Below are 18,964 nucleotides of genomic sequence, written 5' to 3'. Positions count from 1 at the left end.
TTTCTCCCACCTTAGTACTTTGCCCATAGTAGGAATCAAAAACTTGAATTAACTTTAAAGGATACTAAACTAACTCAAAAGGATACTAAACTTTTCTCTCTCATGTCATTTTAATTGTGTATATTTTGTTTTTAAGTATGAGTCTTGGGAGGAAAACAGAATATGTTTACTATATAAAAACACATTCTTTTAGTCTAGTAATTTTGGAAACATAAGATGGTCTCCATGGTAAAATGGAAAAAAGAGAAGTATTAATAGAAGATAGCACAGAACTAATGCACATTTTAGAGGAAAGATTCTTTTTTAGCTTCCTAAAACAATATCATGAGCTATAAGTTATGCGAAGCTGGTGAACAGTCGAAAAGGAGCCAGCCATAATATGATAACTCGGAATGAAAGTCAATAGTGAACTCCCAGAGAGGCAGACTCTTCTTGTACCTGTGACATATGGAAGCTTAATTGGTCCTCCCATGGTTTGGGAGCAGGGCTTTGAAAATACTTCTGACCTCTTAGCAACAGACTTAGAGACATATATAATAGTGCTCTCATCCCAGAAGTTGCCAAAGAAACAGAATATCGGTGTGATAAAAGCCTACTAAGGCAATGATTGTCTGACACTCAACCCTTCTCAGACCACTTTTGGGTCCCAGACAATCACTTTCTTTCTCCAGATCCCTAACTTCCTGCACTCCATATCTAATGGAGGACAAGACTAATGGAGGACAAACTTCCTTATGATTTTTTTTGGCTTGTCCCAGCAGGATGTTTTGAGTCTTTCGTATTTCTCTATGTGATTCATTGTCTATAATGGTATTTGAGGGCTATCTGAGTACATTTCACTTTTTGGTTGCTATAGTCTAAATTTTTTGAGACAATCTACTCTTTAATTCTTTTTCTATTCCCCTGTCTGTAGCTGTATTAATATGAAATAATTTTACATTCTTCCTTTCCCAATCATTTAATAATTATATCCTAGAACAACTGTATTTTAGTGTGATACTCCTGAAATGAAAATAGATCCATAAATATCACTATAAAATAATAAGTTTTATTTTATATGTTTAAACACATACATAGACTCCTATGTATATATGTCTGTCTGTCTGTCTGTTTAAATGTCCAACCTTTAAGAAAAAATATAAACTGTATTATAATAGGCTTTGGAATTAATTTTAGGACAATTTTATCATCTTCACAAGAAAATCACCCAGTGAACTTCCTGTTTCACCCAGAAGAGAATTACTCACCTAATTCACTAGACCTGATGGATGACAAATATCCTTTGATAATTTCCACAGATGACAGCAGTTTTTAGAGGATGAAAATTTAACCCATTAATAAAATTTGTCAAAAGAGTATGGGACATCTTCTAGAGCCACTATGGAGGAAAGTCCAACAATTATGTCTGCATAACGACAGCTACAAGTCTGTAGCTCCCAAGCACTTTGAAGTGGAAGGCCCCTTTGATTGGGTAAATTCCCCTGTTTCTGGTAGCAATGTAAACACACCATTTTGTAGTCCTATCGTAAGTGCCAACTCAAGGCTTTAGTCGCTGGGACCCTTGAACAATTAACAGAGAGTGTGACAAAATGAATGTCAGAAAACTAAAACATAGTTTGAAGGGGGAGTGAGTAAATGAATGGAAAAGGGAATGGAGGCATATATAGCCATAATACTCAATATATATAATGGGAAATGGGACATGATTGGAGGGAAAGGGGTACAGGGATAGAGGAGAATGTTGGAAGGGTGATTGGTCAAGATACATTGGACTCATAAATGCAGATGTTAAATTGTAATTCCCTTGTACAACCTATAGAAGACTAAAAGGAAGGGGGAGAGGCCATATGTGTTGGATGTGTGTGGATGCCAACTCAAAAACTCTTTTAGTTGATTTATATACATATATGATACATTTAAAATTTCTAATCTGCATATGTGGTGAATTCACCCCTTTTTGCTCCCAATTTTTGGTTCTTTTGAGACAAGGTCTAGCTGTGTAGCTGAGGCTGGTTTTGAACTCCAGCTCTAGAATCAGGGGCATGAACCACCACACCTGGCAAGGATACACTCTTAATAATAGCAGTATATCTGTCTTATTATCTCTAGATCTATATTTGACAAGAAGGAGCTGCTGGAGTTTGCTCAACTTGGCTGCTACTTAGAATATGATCTCTTTGGTACTGAACTCCTTCATTACCAGCTCAACCCAGAGATCGATATGCCTGATGATAACAAAAGGATTAGAAGGTAACTATATTGAAATGACTCATGTTCTCTTTTGATATACATATATCTTTATTGTAAAGATATGGTACAGAGGAGTTACACTTACATGAGTAAGGTAATGAGTACATTTCCTATGGAGCATTGTTACCCCCTTCTTTGTTTTTCCCCCACCATCCCTTCTCTTCCCACCTCCCGTTTCCTCCCTCCTCCCCCCCAAAAAAAGTTGTAAAGTTTGTTTTCAGCATAGTGTCTTGTACATCTCATTGCTACAATGGATCAACCTGTATCCTTGTTTCAGCCTTTTGTTATTTCCCTTCCCCTCCCCAAATTAAAAAAAAAATGTATATACAAGATGCAGGGCACTGGAATCAAATAAAGTTAAAACAGGGGCTATACCATGGGGGAAGAACATACAAAAGAAATAACAACAACAAAAAACATGGTACATTATAAGTACATTTAAAACAACAGCAACAAAGATAAAAACCTCATGTTCTCTTTTAACCAGCCCTTTGTGATTGTCAAATCTGGGTGAGTGTTAACAAAACTTCAGAAAACAGTAAGCAGGTTGAGCCACAGATTTTCAGAGAAAAGTATATCTGGGCTGTTTCAGGGAGAAAATCTCCCTCTATTATTTCAAGGAGAAAATGAGTCATCCTAAGTGGGCTAAAGTGAGGCAGAGCCTTAGAATTCCAGGGCCAGATGGGTAACTAACAGGAAACAAGACTCAACCCTTGCCCTGACAATAAGCGAACAAAAGACATTTTCCTCCTCTTGCCCTTAATGAAATAATCTGTTTCTTTCCTGGATTGACTACACTAAGCTGCCAACTTCCTACAATTAATACTTGAATTGCTTTATTAAAAATATTCATTATTGGGAAAAGTTCAACTCACATGCTGAAATGTAACACCATATAAAATGCAAACTCCCCAAATTGCCTAGTGTGTAATGGGCAGAACAATATTGTAGGACCCATTTTTGCAGTGAGGTGGAGAAGATTTGAGCAGTCAAGGATGGCTACCAGATTTGGTCTTCATGACATGGTGATAGGAAGAGTAAATGAACTAAGATAAGGGATCCGTCAGAAGAAATCTATTTGAGCTAAACAAGGAAGATTTTAACTTATAAGTATCTCATTTATCTAGAGAGGACCTGAGATGAGTGTGTGTAACTTACAGAGGTTTGGAGTGAGACAAATATGGATGTTGTTCATGTATATATAATAAATAGATAGATGGAGCCACTGCAATGAATGGGATCACAGAGAGGAAAGGCTGTGGACAGAGGCCTGCACACAGACTTTTAAAGGGGAGAACTGCTTAATGACAGATGGAAGAAAAAAATTCAAACTGATAATATTGGGGGGGGCAGGATTCAGAAGTTAGAGGAGAGATATGATGAAAGGAAAATGTTTGAACATTTACAAAATGTGTGGTAGATAGCGAACGAGCTCAATACTGGAAAATATCCATCAGCTTTCACAATTTGAAGGCTCTCGTTTCTGTCAGTATGTGATTTCAGTAGAAAAGGCTTGAGGAATGAGTAGGAGGTGAGGAAGGAGGGAAAGAATGGGGAGATCACTGCTTCCAAAAGTTCAGTCGTAGAAGGAAGAGGGGAGGGGAGGATGAAGCTAGAGACAAGACAGGATTGAGGGAAACTTTTGCTAGGAAGTGAGAAGTATCAAAGAATAAGAATTGAGAGCCGGCGCTGGTGGCTCACGCTTGTAATCCTAGCTATTCAGGAGGTTGATAGCTGAAGATCATGGTTCAAAACCAGTCCTGGCAGAAAAATCCATGAGACTCTTAGCTCCAATTAACCACCAGAAAACCAGAAGTGGCACTGTGTCTCAGGTGGTAGAGCACTAGTCTTAAGCTGAAGAGCTCAGGGACAGCACTCAGATCCAGAATTCAAGCCCCACAACCAACCAAAAACAAACAAAAAAAAAACAAGAAAAGAATTGAGAGACACAGAGACAGTGATTGAGAAAGGCCTGCCATTCCATAGAGTATTTGTCAAGTTTATAAAGTATAGAAACAAAATATACTGCAGAATATGGAAGTGTTTGATAGATATTCACTTTAAAATATCTGAAGAGATAAATAAAGATCAAGATTCCTAAAGGTACCAAAAAGATGGAATCTTGGGAACAAACAGAAAGTTGGTTGAAAAGTTACTTTCTCCATTGAAACGGAACAGTAGGAAGCCAGCAATGATGTCCATGCAGATAAACATCGCAGCTAGAGGATCAGGAAATGGAAGCTACACTGCCAGTGTGTTTTCTTGTGTCCCATAAGGCAGACAGGATCATGACCTGAAAAGAAAGGAGTGGATTCCATGGAGGACTTCCATAGAAGTAGCAGAGAGGTGGATCAGGGAGGCACTGGCCTGGACAGGAATATGAAGCCCAGTGAAACTGGAAATTATGATTGCACAACTGTATGTTGCCACTAGTGCATGTGATTCAGTTACTGTTTTCCAGAAAAGAAAAACGTTGTGAGCTACCATAGCAGGATTAGTGAAGCTTTGTGGATTCTATCAGAAAGTTGCAAGTGGAAGGCGAAAGAACAAAGGATTGAGACATGAGTCCCTGAGTCTGAGATGGAGGGAAAAACACTTATATAGCAATGACATAGAAGGACAAATGACAGGAGTGGTTCATGAGGTGGTTAAGGTTCTGAAGGGGTTAATAGATACAGTGGAAGAGGGTGAGTGAGCTAAAGCAGAAAGAGGTAAAGCGGGTCAGAGGGGAAAACTGAACATTTAGATTTCTCATGATGACAAGAATGTGGAAATCTGATTGACATGGGGAATGAGCAAAACGAGAATGGAGGTGTGCGTCTACATGAGGTGACAATGGTGAGCCTCAGGTATGGATAGTTCAGCATCCAGATGTTGTGAGCCGTATCCTGAGCCAGTCATCATTCACAGTATTTTAGGATTGCTCCCCTAGGAAACTGGTCTTTGCATGTCTATGCTCTCTATGGCCCTTGTATATGGGTATTCCTGTCAGTGATCTGAGAAACCATAAAATAGGCTTCCAGTTTCGTATCAGAGAGAGAACTAGTTGGTAAATACTTCCTCTAATTACATAAGGTAGCATCCAGTCTACATGAGCAAACTGATTTGACTAGCTTGGCCAATGGAAAATGAGGTCTTTTTCTCAACTACCCAGACCCACTTTTTGACAAAGAGATGTGTTGTTTTCTTTTGATGTCTTGTGATTTTAATTTTTCTCTTTAGGAACACCATTATGTTTCCCTCGACTGATGTTTCCCTAGACTCATAGTCATTAGTGCCACATTCCAAAATGAATATTCCTCGTCCTACATATTCTGGAATTTAAAATAGCTGGAGTGGTAGGTTGTTCTTATCTCTCATCATGGATTCTGTTAACATTTTGTTCAACTCATCTTAGAAATAGGAAGCTGATACATCAGGACCTGGTACCTTTTCCTGCCACTCTTTGTGGTAATACCGATGTACCTTTGCACCTTGGTGCCTTCTCCGAGGGGCCTGTACCTTCTAGAAGAAGATCTGTAAATGGGTTATCTATCTGTCTATGAAGGATGTATGAGAGGAAGATGGTTTCCCAAGCATTTCTGCTCAGTTCTCAGCTCCTTTTGGCTATTAGTTCAAGGACAGGAATTTAATTTTGGTTATCTCTTCTTGTGCCAAATGTAAACCTTCCCCAAATATGAAAGTGTGTCACAATTTCAGACAGAAGAATATACATACACACAGGAGCATGCATATACCACAAATGTGCATATGTATGTATACCTACTAAACTACATACACATACATGCTTGTGTGTATGTGTGCTTAACTTATTTATTTATTGCAGGCAATACTGGGATTTGAATTCATAACCCTTATGCTTGTTGGGCAGGTGTTCTACCACATATTCTACACCCCAGCCCTTATCTTCAATGAATGGAAGCCATGCAGAGTCACTTCATCCCAGTCAAGTTCAGGGTGTATCTGAATGATCATGGGGACTGTGTATGCTCCAGTATCCCATTGTCCCCGAGTCTTGAAAGCTTGATGCTCATCATTCATCTACAGTCCTTTTTTAGCTATACTAGTCTGGAACTCCTGAAGTGAAAGAGCATAGAAACTCACTTCTGCCTACCTCTGGTTTTCGGCACCAGAAATTCTGTGTCTAACACCTGTTTTCAATCTTATGCTCCATTTCTCAAATCTTATTATATCTCTGCCTTTTCACACTTTGTAGTCTCTCTCTAATATTTGTTTGCAAAACACGAACTCATTTGTATGGCTATAATTACTGTGATTTTTTGTCTTCTCATCTGTAGTGGTTCCTCCCTTCTGGCGGCATCTCTGTAACTCCTGTTCTTGCACACAGAGACACAGCAAGAGAGCCAATGTCTGAGCTCAGGCCTGGCCAAGCAGGTTTCCTTGAGAGTCTGGATATCATTGTGTTTCTAGAGCTATGATAGCATCTTGCTCATGAGAGAACTAGTCTCCAGATCCTTGACTTAATGAGCTGTAAGCATTCCCATTTGGAAATGAGTATTTTATCTCTCACTTTCTTTCCTTACTAGCTTCCAAATGGAGCTAGTATTTCCAGGTGTTAAAAAAAAAGGCATCTTGCAGGAGTTTGTTTATCCATAGATATGCCATCTGAGATAGCCTGATCTCAGATAAGGAAAAGGGATCTGAAACTCTGGCACAAACGTTACTAAGTATAAGGAGAAAGGATGAATTAAACCTGTCTATACAGTCCCTGAATGCAGTTACAGGTCAAAATGTCATACTAGGTTCAGCATTATGTATGCATTCTGTCAAATCTTACTTTTTTCATAAATGATCCTATCAGTCTCTTAGATAAATTCCTGTTTAAATAGGGTTTGTCCAAAAGTGGGTGCGGATCATCACTTTAGAACAAATTTCAACAAGCTAAATGACATTGATGGTACAAATGGCATTTTATACTCTTAGAGGACAGATATGAGGTCCATGTGGCATGAACATCCGTTTCTAGTCAAAGCACCCAGGTTGTTCTAGCTCTAACATTCCTTTGACCTCTCAATATAAGAGGTGACCTTCATTTAATAATATTTAAATCCGTATGCTCTCAGAGGGTAAACTTGGTGCTTGAGTTTTGTGTGTAGTGACCCACATTTTCCTTACCATTAATAAAGAAGACTCTGATGCCCAGGCATGCCAAGAAATGTTATCCATTGAAATAAAATGTGTCTCTTTCAAATGCTCAGTCCCTAGAGGAAGGCTCTATCCATCCACCCATATCCATTTGCAGCCTAGATGCTTCCCAGGGTGATAACAAGAATTTCAGTGGTGAGCTCTTGTTTGCAAGTTGCATCTCTGCCATCAGAGAGCATGGAAGTAAAGAAGGACACTGCTCATAGTGCAGATACATACAGATGGTGGCTGTCAGAAGGTGACTCACTCTGCAGATTATAGCACTTAAGCAAAGCACCAAGCAAAGAGGATTATACTTTTGGTCAGGCAGCTGCCCTTTAATCAACCAACTATAAATTTAAAGGTACAGCTCATTGTTCTAGCTGTCTCGTTGATAAGAAAGAATATAGAGAAAGATTTTCTAGCCAACTTAATCTACTGTTTAAAGATTACTACTAAGTCAACATTCCCATAGATTTCGGAGAACTAAATGTCTCAAACACAGAAAAGTACCTTTGCCAACCTATTCTTATTGGCTGAGTTTCATAGGCTTCACTTTAGTACGGCAACTGATGTTACTCTTGAGTGTTTTGTTGGTATGAAGATGACTTTTCTGCCCTTGTGTGGAGCTGTCAGGGGATTGAGATAAGGTCTCAGTATATAGTCCAGGCTGGTAGTCCAGATCCTCCTGTATCTGCCTCCTGAATGCTAGGATTACATCACCACCCCTGGCTTTTTCCCTTTCTTAATTCATACTCCTACTGATTTTATTTTCTAAATGAAAAGAGAAGGTGAGAATGATATCTCCATCCACTAAGCCTCCACTAAGAGAAGTGTTTTAAAGAGTAAAGGAGTGTTTTAAAGAGTAGAGTAGAAGACAAAGTTGTTTAGTGAATGCTAAATCAGTGGTCAGTCATTAGAACTGGTACAACTGGGGGAAGCTACCTTTCATGCAACATTGCTAGGTGTTGTCATAAACACCATGGACTATAGATTTCCGTGGACATGGGACAGGATGTCATTCCTAATAGGATACAGCAATTCATCATCATCATCATCATCATCATCATCATCATCATCATCATCATCATCATTATCATCTCCACACAATATTTATTAAGAATCTGCCAGTACACAAGCCACAGTGAAGGGCAATACGTTTACGACAAGCACAATAGATTCATATGAGTAAAAAGTTTTAAAGAGTCCTAAAAAGCTACAAAGTGAGGTGACGAATGGCATGTAAAGAGTTAACTTTTCTTTTTTTTTTTCTTTTTTTAAAGGGTACGTTTCCTGGTGGATGAGGGATATGAAGATCGAATTCTGATGGCACACGACATCCATACGAAGCATCGCCTGATGAGATATGGGGGTCACGGCTATTCTCACATACTCACCAACATTGTTCCTAAAATGTTACTTAGAGGTATAAGTGAGCATGTACTTGACAAGATACTAATAGAAAACCCTAAGCAGTGGCTAACTTTCAAGTAAGATGGTGGTTCCAGAACTTACACCTTCTTTGTAAAACTTGCAGGAAATTGTAAAATGATTTCAAACCCATTGTCTCTTAGACACAAATGGCTGTTTCCTTTGCTAGAGCAGTAAAAGAGCTTGCCTTCTCTGAATCGGAGTTGCTATTACATTTGTGCCTCTGAGAAGTTCCTGAGCCTATGTAAGCCCTTTTGTTGTGCCTTAAAATAAATATTGAAGTGCATATTCCCCCAACAATGATTTAAAGTCTATTATCTCCTAAGAGTTGCCTTTTCTGTTAGTTTGTTTTGCTATTTTTCTAACCTATCAGCTACACTACTTAAGAAAATTTAAAGTGTTCCTAGTTAAATTGCCTCCTTCTGGAGCAATCTAATGTTTCTTGTAATATTGATGATCCTACTAATTATCCTGCTGTTCTTTAATTAATGCTTAATGCATAATATGGCATGTTGAAATAGCTTTTGCAGCAAGGGAAGTTAAATTTTAAGCCTTTTTTTGGAGCAAGGATACTGTTATTTAATTACCCATTTGCAACCATAAAATTATTTTGGTAGGCTAATTATATGATCTCCACCCATCTCTAAATGCTTGTAATAAATCAGTTTTGATAACATTGGCTTTCTGATATCCATTTTGCTGAAAATTTTGTTGTGTTTTACAAAGTTTGTATAAGAACACACAGCAATCCTGAATTATAAAAATTCAATCATAAAAGTCATAATATATTACATAATATAGTTTAATGAACCATTACAATTATAATAACAAAGGCCACAATTTAATTAATCTTAAGATATAATGCAAAAAAAGAGAAATGTTTGCCATATATATATATATATATATAATATAGTATATTCCCCTTCTTTCCTTTACTTTTTATTTATTATTTCTCTCCCTCGGGCCTAAGTAGAGAAAATAATGCTTATTTGTCTAAAGAATAAATCAAATCTATTGGAAATGACAGTTCGATTCTAAAGCCTACTCTTTAAAAAGATATCCAGCCCTGATATTGTTTTTAAGTAATCCTTTAAAAAAAGTTAAAACTTTTAATCATATTCATTGCTGTCTATAAATCTTTTGATTGACTCCTCAGGACATCACAAAAATTCCCTTACTGCCAATTCTTTTTTGACAAATATCGGTTGCTAAACAGAAATTAGGACTATTACAGTTCATTTGTGAATTATCAGAAAGACTAAGTAGTACTAGTCATTATTCTTGATGAATAGGCTAGGTGGTTTTTATTCTATACCATGCCAGTTACTCAGACCAAGGCATTGAAACAGAAGAGCAAACACCACCTTCGGACTGGAACATCATGCATAACTCTTGGAAAGTCGAAGTTTACTAAATTAAAGATATTTCGGCTGATCAAAGATGCTCACGCTTTCTGTGGATTAGAACAAAAAGTACCAAAGTGGAATGAGCCAGGACTACAAATCAATTCCTTTAAATGAAAAAAATGCAAATGTCCTTCACCAATAAAACAAGCAGACTTTTAAATCCCTGTTTTTGAAATCTTGTCAGAAAGTCTTCAAAGGCAACTGAAAGGGGAATGGATGTTCTCAGTGTCATGGTGGAAGTTGTGTGATTGTTTGGATGGCTCAACATGCATTTTAATACTTTCCATAAATTAAAGAGATGACTTTTGGCAGTGTGTGTTAATAGAGAGAAAGGATTTGCACTACCCTAAAAAAATCTACTGCCTGCTTCCATCCACTTGAAACAGAAGACAAAAATTGACAACCCCAATGCATATAATTCCATAGTGAAAGAGAGCTAGTTTGTCTCCGCACTTCTGATATTTCCAGTCATCCAGAAAGTGTAGTTAAAGTATTGATGAGCAAATAAAAAAAAACCATAGAGCTAACCTCTGTACATATGAAACACAGGGCACTTTAATCTATTGACATTTAATCTTCTGGATAAGTTTTAAAGAGAAGTAAATTTTACTATGTTGCTAGTCCATATATATTTTTGTCATCTAAAATATATTTCAATCCAAAATAAGTCAAATAATTTGTGCAGGTTTCTCTCTGTGCATATGTTTGTGTATATTCATATACATATATATGTATACACATATACACACATATCCTTTCTACTCTTTAAATTAAATTTTGAGGCTCTATAAGACACTGTGTTTCATGGACTGAACCCATCTCTCTAATATTTTATCTAACATATAGTTATATAAATATGTGTGTATATGTGTATGTCAGGTATCTATATAAAATATATACACTTTGTTGTCATGTTGGTTATAGGTAAAATTGTTTGTTGTGAAATCACCTCAAGCCACAGATGTGGAGCAACCGTTTGAGGGCATTACTGAGTGTCCCCTCTGTGACACATGCAGTAGATCCAATTAAACCTTTATATATTGGGTCATGAATAATATTCCATTCCAAAGAATGCAAAAACCTCAGTCTGGTTCAATACCAAAGAAGAAATTTCTCTGACTTCCCAAGTAAATCTAAATGTATTCTACTGACAAAACTGGACATACAGAGGGTTTTCTAAATGCCATCCATAAACAGACATTTTCTCACAAAGAGAGGGGTAATCCTATGGTAAAAATTCAACCACTATTTTTAAAGACTATCACCAGAAGAGAGAGTAAGAAAAGGAAAATTCATGGAAGAAAAGGAAAATGTGAAAATGATCATAGGCTTGGGAATTCCCACATATCCAGAAAATTCCAGGTTAAGGCTTGAAGTTGAATCATTTCCAGGTCTAGCTCTAAAGTTAACAAGAAAACAAGGCAAACAATTTCTTTGGGGACAAGCAGCATTACTTCAATTAGACCTCCTCCTCCTTCTCCTGCAGGGTAAAATGATTTTTCCCCCACACTATGTATAGACTCCAAATATCATAATAAGCAAGTAAACTCACAAGAACCAAAGCTGACATATGGATAAAGCAGCAAGATCACAGTACACCAAAGGATCATATATATTGAAGAAATAATTCAGTCTCTTAGATTTTTCTATAAAAATTTGTGATCTCTATAGGACTTCATTCACATGGACACTAACAATAAGGAGTATTTGCTTTGGCGGTAGTGGATCACACATCTGCTTATCTTGCTTTAAATATATATTTTTTTTACATAATGTTTCCGAGGGATACAGATGTGAGTCAGGTAGCATTGGATTTCCCCTCCTATACACAACTGAGGTGCCTTCGATCAATCGATCGGCACCCCCTTGCATCCTCGATTCACTGACGTTAGCCATCCAAATCCAGAGTTCAAACTCAGACCAATAGGCTTAGTTTCTGCACGATCAGTCAGCATAAATAATAAATCCAGAAAACGTGCTGTATTTGTTGTTGTTTCCTCCGTGGGCTTTCCCACCATCTAATTTGATATAGACTTCATCTCCAGGCTCCAGATGAAGAACCACACTGTTACTGGCATAGTCGTAATTCTGATCAGCATCTTGGGCAATTGCGCTAGCACGGACCTATGTGAAACAGACAAACATTAGAGTGCAGGAAAGAAAAGTCTCTTTTAGCCATTCAGATATAGTCAACTTGCTGCCATAACACCAAATGTAGTATAGAGATGTCTGCCTGACCTCCCAGCTCGGTAAGGAGCTGTAACAATTCCATCTCTGTTATTGGAAAAGAGGAAAAGAAGGAAGCAAAGAGTGCTTTCATGAAGACTGTTCAGCTGTCTTTTATAAGTAGCACTACAAACAAAGTAATTTTATCTCTTTCTACATAACTACTTTGTTTAATTCCTTGAATTCCTATGCTCCATCACTTCATGGTATGGAAATCATCCCAATGTTTTGCATCTTTAATTTAAGCCAAATTACAATATTCTAGCCATCTGTATATGAGCACAGAAGTTCAGGTCTAACTTCAGTTGCTTATAACAAGAAAATCAAGATCTAAAGTAGCCAAAGACCCAGGGAAATACCACTCTGCTACAACATAGGAAGAAGAAAAAAAAAAAAAACGGAAGAAAGCCCTTTGATTTAGGGCTTTTGAAATCTAATAGAAGCAAAGCCCCTGTTAGCACTCTACTTCAACTGCATAACTCATTTTAACATCTTTGGTTTTCTCACCCATGTTTTCAGAGTTCTTTTTTTCCATTTATGCCTGTTCACCCTTTAATTATATGTGCATTTAAATCGACAATCTAATTTCAGCAGATCCTCAAGTTACAGAGAAAACTAAATCTCTATGGTGGGAGTCTAGAATTTTTGAATGATTTCATTGAACATCCTCTCTGTTTGGGATATTCTAAACATGTTGTTTGCTTTGAGTATGGAAACTGCATAGAATCTGCTTATGCTTGTGGTCTCATTTCTGAGTTGATAAACATTTGCAAACAGTCAAATGGCCTATCATATCCCGTAATGTGGACATTCTGTCACATTCTCAAATTAGGCTTCATATTCATTTAGACATATTTTGATACTGCCTTGGAAAATCTTTCAATAGGCAGGCTTGTATCTGATTTATTTCAGTAACACATCTTCTACTTTGTGGCTTGTTTTCTATTCCACGATAATGATATTTCCCTGAATAACACAGAGAGTGATTTAGTGGTTTTGTAAAGCTTCAGCATGTAATAATGCATGACTTGGGGTACAATATGCTGGATTTTATCACTTGACAAAATGAAAGAACTGAGACATAAGTCAAGAATTTCCCCTGAATTTCAAATTTTAAATGATAGATTTTCCAATTAAATTTTCATGTGATGACATGTTCTCACATTAATGCTGAAAGGTTAAAAAAGGAGAAGGCTCTTTGGCACTGCTGAACTTGGAAAGTAATTTGAGTAGTATTTTAAATATTTCTTTCTGGGTATCGTATAACAAAAGGAGACAAGGGCTTAAAGGATTTAGAATTGCTTAATGCTGTGAGAACTGGCACTAATACAATGAAAGCAATATGCCATATAATCATAATTAGAAGCATTGACTTCAATGTACATACCAATAGTGAGATGATCTGTTTTGACCCTTCAATAATAATATATTTGAACTTCATAATATTTCCTAGGAATTAATTACCAGTTTGTAGAAGCAAAATGCTTTGATTTGTTCATTTTTATCTAGCCATTAATTCCCAGGGAAAATTCTCTTTACAAGAAGAATATTATAATTATGACTTAATTTTTGGAACATGTGAATTTCTAATGGATGAGAAAGATTAAAATACAAAATAGCAATTAGCTACCTCAGTAATATGTTAATTAATTTTCAAACATAGTATACTTCACAGCTATTATTAATAACCAGACACTCATTCAGTGCTTTGGGTATTCAGTGTATATACTATGGTTATCATTGTTTTCTGCACGATGGTATTTGGGAACAAGAACACAGTAAATCACTTGGTTGAGAGATAACTTCTTTTAACAATATAATGTACTTTTTATTCTGTAGGGTAGGGTCACTAAACTAATTCATTAGTTGTAACACAAAACCCTGCAAATGCATTAGAATGATTCTAGTCTAAGCTTTTTACTTCCTTTGTTAGGGAAAGGCAACGAGATTGCTTTACAATGAAAGATAATTCTCTACGACTTTAACCTATATGGTACCATAAGATTTTTCCAATTAAATAATTGCCATCCTTCAGTATCATGATTTGAGCATCCTTGCCCACCTGATCACACATAAGGTAACCTGAAATTTCAAGCACCAGGACCTAAGTCAGTGACTTCAGTAATTCTTCCTTTAAGTCCATCAAACTCTTCAGGGAGGTAATGTAGAAGAGGCTATTTGCAGTTTTCTAAATGTATACTGATTTCTGCATTTTTGTCAGAGAATACATTGCACCCTTTCCTCACCCCAATATACTTATTTCTACCACAATTTGCTTTACTATCTTTCCTGATATGATTCTATTTTATCCTTAGCCCAGGTTTCACTCTCTGAAAAAGAGTGTTCATTTGACATGTCATTAATCTCTTTAATAAATGAATATCAAGCCATCACCTTATTCTTTCTTGCCAGTATAGTTCATGCTCACGGAGCCATAAGTCCTTCATTCTTAAAAGCAAAGAATTAGTCTTTGATTATTTTATGGTTCTAAGCCAGTGTAGTTTGTATTATAGTGGTTTATTATAGTAGCATGGTCGTAATTGTTTTCAGGTGACGTTTGTCAAGTTTCCATGTATAAGTATAAAGACATTTAGAGTTTTCCTGTATTTATGTAAAGCTATTTGAGACCAATTTACATATATATATATAAATATATATAAAATCATGCACTTTCAACAAATGCCAAGAATGAATTTAGGTTGATGGTTTCCCAAAGAATTCAAGAGCCACGATCCTTTTAGTGGCATGTTTGTGACAATGGGATAGGTTATATAGTTTCAGCATCATCTAATTATTGAGGGTTTATCATTAGGGACAATATTTATGGTAACATTTGCTAATTTAATTAATTGCCACTGATGTTCTCATAATTTCATTTTCATTGTACTTCTGTGGAATCATAAACAAAAGGTTAAGTGGCACATCAGGTTAATTTACTGGCCTCTGACGTTTCCATCTGTGATCCGAGATTCAATACCAAGCATAAATAAAATCTTTCATCTGGTTACGGCCCAGAGGCATTGCCCTCTCCCCTCGTCAGCTGCATTTCATTTTGTTTAATTCTTGGGCTTCTCAAAAATCTTCTTAATCCATAGAACATTACACTGACATAGATCTCTGAGTTTCTTTTTTATGAAAACAAATTAGGTCAGCTCAGAGGGAGGATCTGCCATTCAAAGAAGTGATCAGACCTGAATATAATTGAAAATCAAGGATAAAGTATTTATTTAGAATTAATAAAAAGAGATTTTTACAAGATTTCCCACTTGTAACTGGCTGCAGCTCACACTTTATGAAATATTTCTGGAGATGAATTTCCTTAACAGTAACATTGCAATAGCCATTTTCTAAAAGAACACACACGTACACTCAAAAAAAAAAAAACCACTATTGTTTACCAGCATTAATTCACTTTTTCTGAATTACCTGTTGCATACCTTTTTTAGAAGCAGCAACCTAATATTGGTAATAAAATTGTAAATAATAGGCCAACAATTTGTCTTGCCCTGATCATGGTCATAGGATTCATATGCAGGACTGATACAAAGAAGCCTTCTACACCCCAAACAATGAAATGATTTTACAATAAAACACACACAGAATTCCTATATAGAATGTGGTTCTCCGTATCAGTGTACCACATGCAAGCTCTAAGTCTAGATGTCAGCATTTCAACTAATTTAATCCTCTTATTTCCTGGTTTTTCCAGAGAGTTCAAAAATAATGACCCTTTTTGTACCTGTTGGTAAAAGTGGAATCTTAATTCGTTTTAATTGATACTTCTAAAAGAAAGACCAGTTCAGCATAATTGTGTTTTCCAAACCTAGCTTTTGTGTCAGTAGAGAGCCAATTTGTAAATAAGGGGGTGCCTCAGGCCTGCCTGCTGAGGGACTATGCGTAAACCATGTTAGGGTGACACAATGCCTCTATTTTGGTACAGTGAGTCATGCCCTTTATCACCATTTACCTATAAGTATATCCTTACTCTGTGAATAGTTTTGATTTCTTTTAATATTACATTCGTGCATAATAACGATAATTAACAACCCTGTCAGTACCTCCTGGTGGCCATCTTTCCTTTTAGTTCTACGAGTCTTGAGGGTCCTTAAAGCTATTTGTAGGAAATCTATTTTGTGGGCTTAAATAAAAAATAAAGTTCTCTCATAAATGTGGGACATTTATCTTTCACTCTGAGAAGTAAAATGCTGACACCGAATTAGGTCTTGGGAAGAAATCTTGCTTTTATGATGCTTAATTTAAAAAAAAATGGGGTTTGGCTAAGAAGGTTTGAATTTGCACAGGGGCAGTGACCCCTGGAAGCCAACAGCCCTGGTTAAATCACAGTTGCTGCACGGGGTGAGGCCTTTTGAGGCCACGGGGGCTTTTTGTGTGTTGCTCTCAACAAGCAACCTTCAATCCTGGGAACTTAACCCAGAACCCCCGCAGGCTTTCGCATACAAGGCCTCGCCCCAGGGTCTGTACTTTCAAATAGTTACAAACATAATTTTCCTCCTCTGACCAACAGATCAAAGATGCTTCGGTTTTTGCAGTGAATTTCCAAGCAAACAGTAAAGACACCTTAACAAGGCATTATAGACCCCAAGCCCTCTGACTAGCTCCAGCGAGCAAGTTCTCCTGGTCAGGGGCTCATCTGAGGGTGGTGGTGGTTCTTGTTTTTAACAGTCAAGGCCAAAAGGACTTCCTTGTGCCTTGGGGATCCATGACCACGATCTGAGCCACAATCCAACCCACCCAACGGAGCTCTCCCGTGGCACCTGCCCGTGCGCTTTCTCCTTTAGTCAGAAGACTGTGGGTGCAATGTCTAGGCACGTGTAGGTTTGAGTTTTTGCGATGGAAACCCCAGAGGCTCACCATTTCCTCATAATCCTTGCTTCTTACCATTTTTTAAAATTCCCTCTGAAAAGTAAATTGTAGTCTTAAAATGGACTAGAGTGTGAGTTTCACCGCCCGGTGACACCCCCTCCCAGCCCCCAGAGTCCCTGTGCGCCCCAAACCTACACAATCCCATTTCCATCCTGGATGAGCCCCGGACTCTCTCCCGTGGGTCCCCTTTCTCCCTCCAGCCCGAGAGCCTATCTCCCCCCACAAGTTTCTCTCTCTGTGACACGCCCATTTCGAGCTCCTCTGGCCTTCTCCTTTCCAGAACAGTCTACAAGTGCCCCGAGGTGGCTAAGGATCGCCTGGGCCCGGGGTGCTTTCTTGCTCTGGGAATTTCTCTAGTACTGAAGTTGGTGCTGGGGGACGAAGGGAGTGGGGGGGGGAGGACCTAAGATCTGGGCTTCTCGCCCCCTCGAGGGTCGCGTTCCCACGAGCGCGCACGAATGCGGGTCTGAGCTGCGGGGCACCACCCTCTCTCTGTGTGTCTGTCCAAGCGGCGGGGCGCCGTGCTCTTTTCCACGACCCCCACCTGAGCAGTGTGGCTCAGCCCACCGGGCTCCCCCGTCGCGGTTCCGGGGAGCCGAAGTGGCCGCGCCCTTCCTCCGCGGGCTCCCACCCCCTATTTCCGGGGTCTCCTCCCCTCTCGTCCGCACCTGCCCTCGCTCCCTCCCCGCCCGCCGCCCCGCCGCCCGCCCGCACTCACCTGGTTGTTTTTGCACAGATCGGCCCACATGCTGGTGCCGTCCCCGCCGCGCATCAGGACGTGGTAGGTGAAGAAGTAGATGCCCGGGATGGAGCAGGTGAACTTGCCCGTGGTGGGATCGTAGTGGTTCCCCAGGTTGGTGACCACGTCGTCGAACTTGAGCACCTCGTAGCCTTCGTGCTGCCGCTTGAGGCCGGCGTAGAAGGCGATCTTGGGCACCGTGCTGTAGGTGGCCGCGCTGATGGCCCCGGCCGCGTTCAGACCCGGAGTCCCGGGCGGGCCGGGTAGGCCCTGGCGCCCGGGCTCGCCCTTCTCGCCCGGGGGTCCCACGGGCCCCGGCGGCCCCGGCTCACCTGGGGGCCCACGGGGGCCTGCCTTTCCCGGCCGGCCGGCCTCGCCTTTGGGACCCTGGATGAAGGTGGGCAGGGACTGCATGAGGCCGCGGTCCGGGGTGGCGGCGGTGCTGGGCGCCTTGGTGCCCCCGTAGGGGTCGCAGACCATGCGACAGGTGCCCAGCATCTCGTAGTGCGCCGACGTGCCGGCCGAGCTCACCAGCACCGGGATGAGGATCACCAGCAGCAGCACCATCACCACCCCCAGCGCCCCGGCGGCGATCAGGCGCCTCCTGCTGCCCACCAGCCGGCTCAGCGCGGGGCGATCCTCTTGTCTGCTTTTGGACAAAATTTTGAAGGTTGGGTGGGGACCTCTTCAGAGCCGAAAACAATCTCCCCCTCCCCTCCGAACCCCCCAACTCCCGCTGGGGGCCGAGCGCACCCTCCGGGCGGGCCCCCCCCTGCTGCGCGGCTGCGGCTAGGGGAGCGAGCTGGGGCGCCGAGTGACGGGCGCTCAAGTCCGAGCTGGAGGGGTGCGGGCTGCGGGAGGGGGGGATGGAGAGGTGGGGGGG

At 39.7% G+C, this 18,964-nt stretch overlaps 2 protein-coding genes across 3 annotated transcripts in view; one reads left to right on the top strand and one right to left on the bottom strand.

Annotated features, from left to right (window-relative positions):
- Pter (phosphotriesterase related) overlaps nt 1-9,852 on the top strand; it is a 64,645-nt gene extending 54,793 nt beyond the window's left edge. For both annotated transcript variants that reach the window (XM_013014779.1, XM_013014778.1), the window contains 2 exons: nt 2,110-2,250; nt 8,679-9,852. In XM_013014779.1, the coding sequence (XP_012870233.1) occupies nt 2,110-2,250; nt 8,679-8,889 (352 nt within the window). In that variant the 3' untranslated portion in view covers nt 8,890-9,852. The remainder of the gene's footprint in view (nt 1-2,109; nt 2,251-8,678) is intronic.
- A 1,512-nt stretch (nt 9,853-11,364) lies between these two features.
- Nucleotides 11,365-18,949, bottom strand: C1ql3 (complement component 1, q subcomponent-like 3). The gene is made up of 2 exons (XM_013014639.1): nt 18,061-18,949; nt 11,365-12,356 (listed from the first exon to the last, which is right to left on the bottom strand). Exons 1-2 carry the CDS (start codon nt 18,646-18,648, stop codon nt 12,177-12,179), a joined length of 768 nt encoding a protein of 255 aa, XP_012870093.1. The 5' UTR covers nt 18,649-18,949; the 3' UTR covers nt 11,365-12,176.
- Nucleotides 18,950-18,964: the final 15 nt, after the last annotated feature.

The sequence above is a fragment of the Dipodomys ordii genome, unplaced genomic scaffold (genome assembly GCF_000151885.1).
Source record: "Dipodomys ordii isolate 6190 unplaced genomic scaffold, Dord_2.0 Scaffold24, whole genome shotgun sequence".
NCBI lineage: Eukaryota > Metazoa > Chordata > Mammalia > Rodentia > Heteromyidae > Dipodomys > Dipodomys ordii.
Note: the sequence above shows the minus strand (reverse complement) of the source record. Positions and strands in the feature narration are given on the sequence as shown.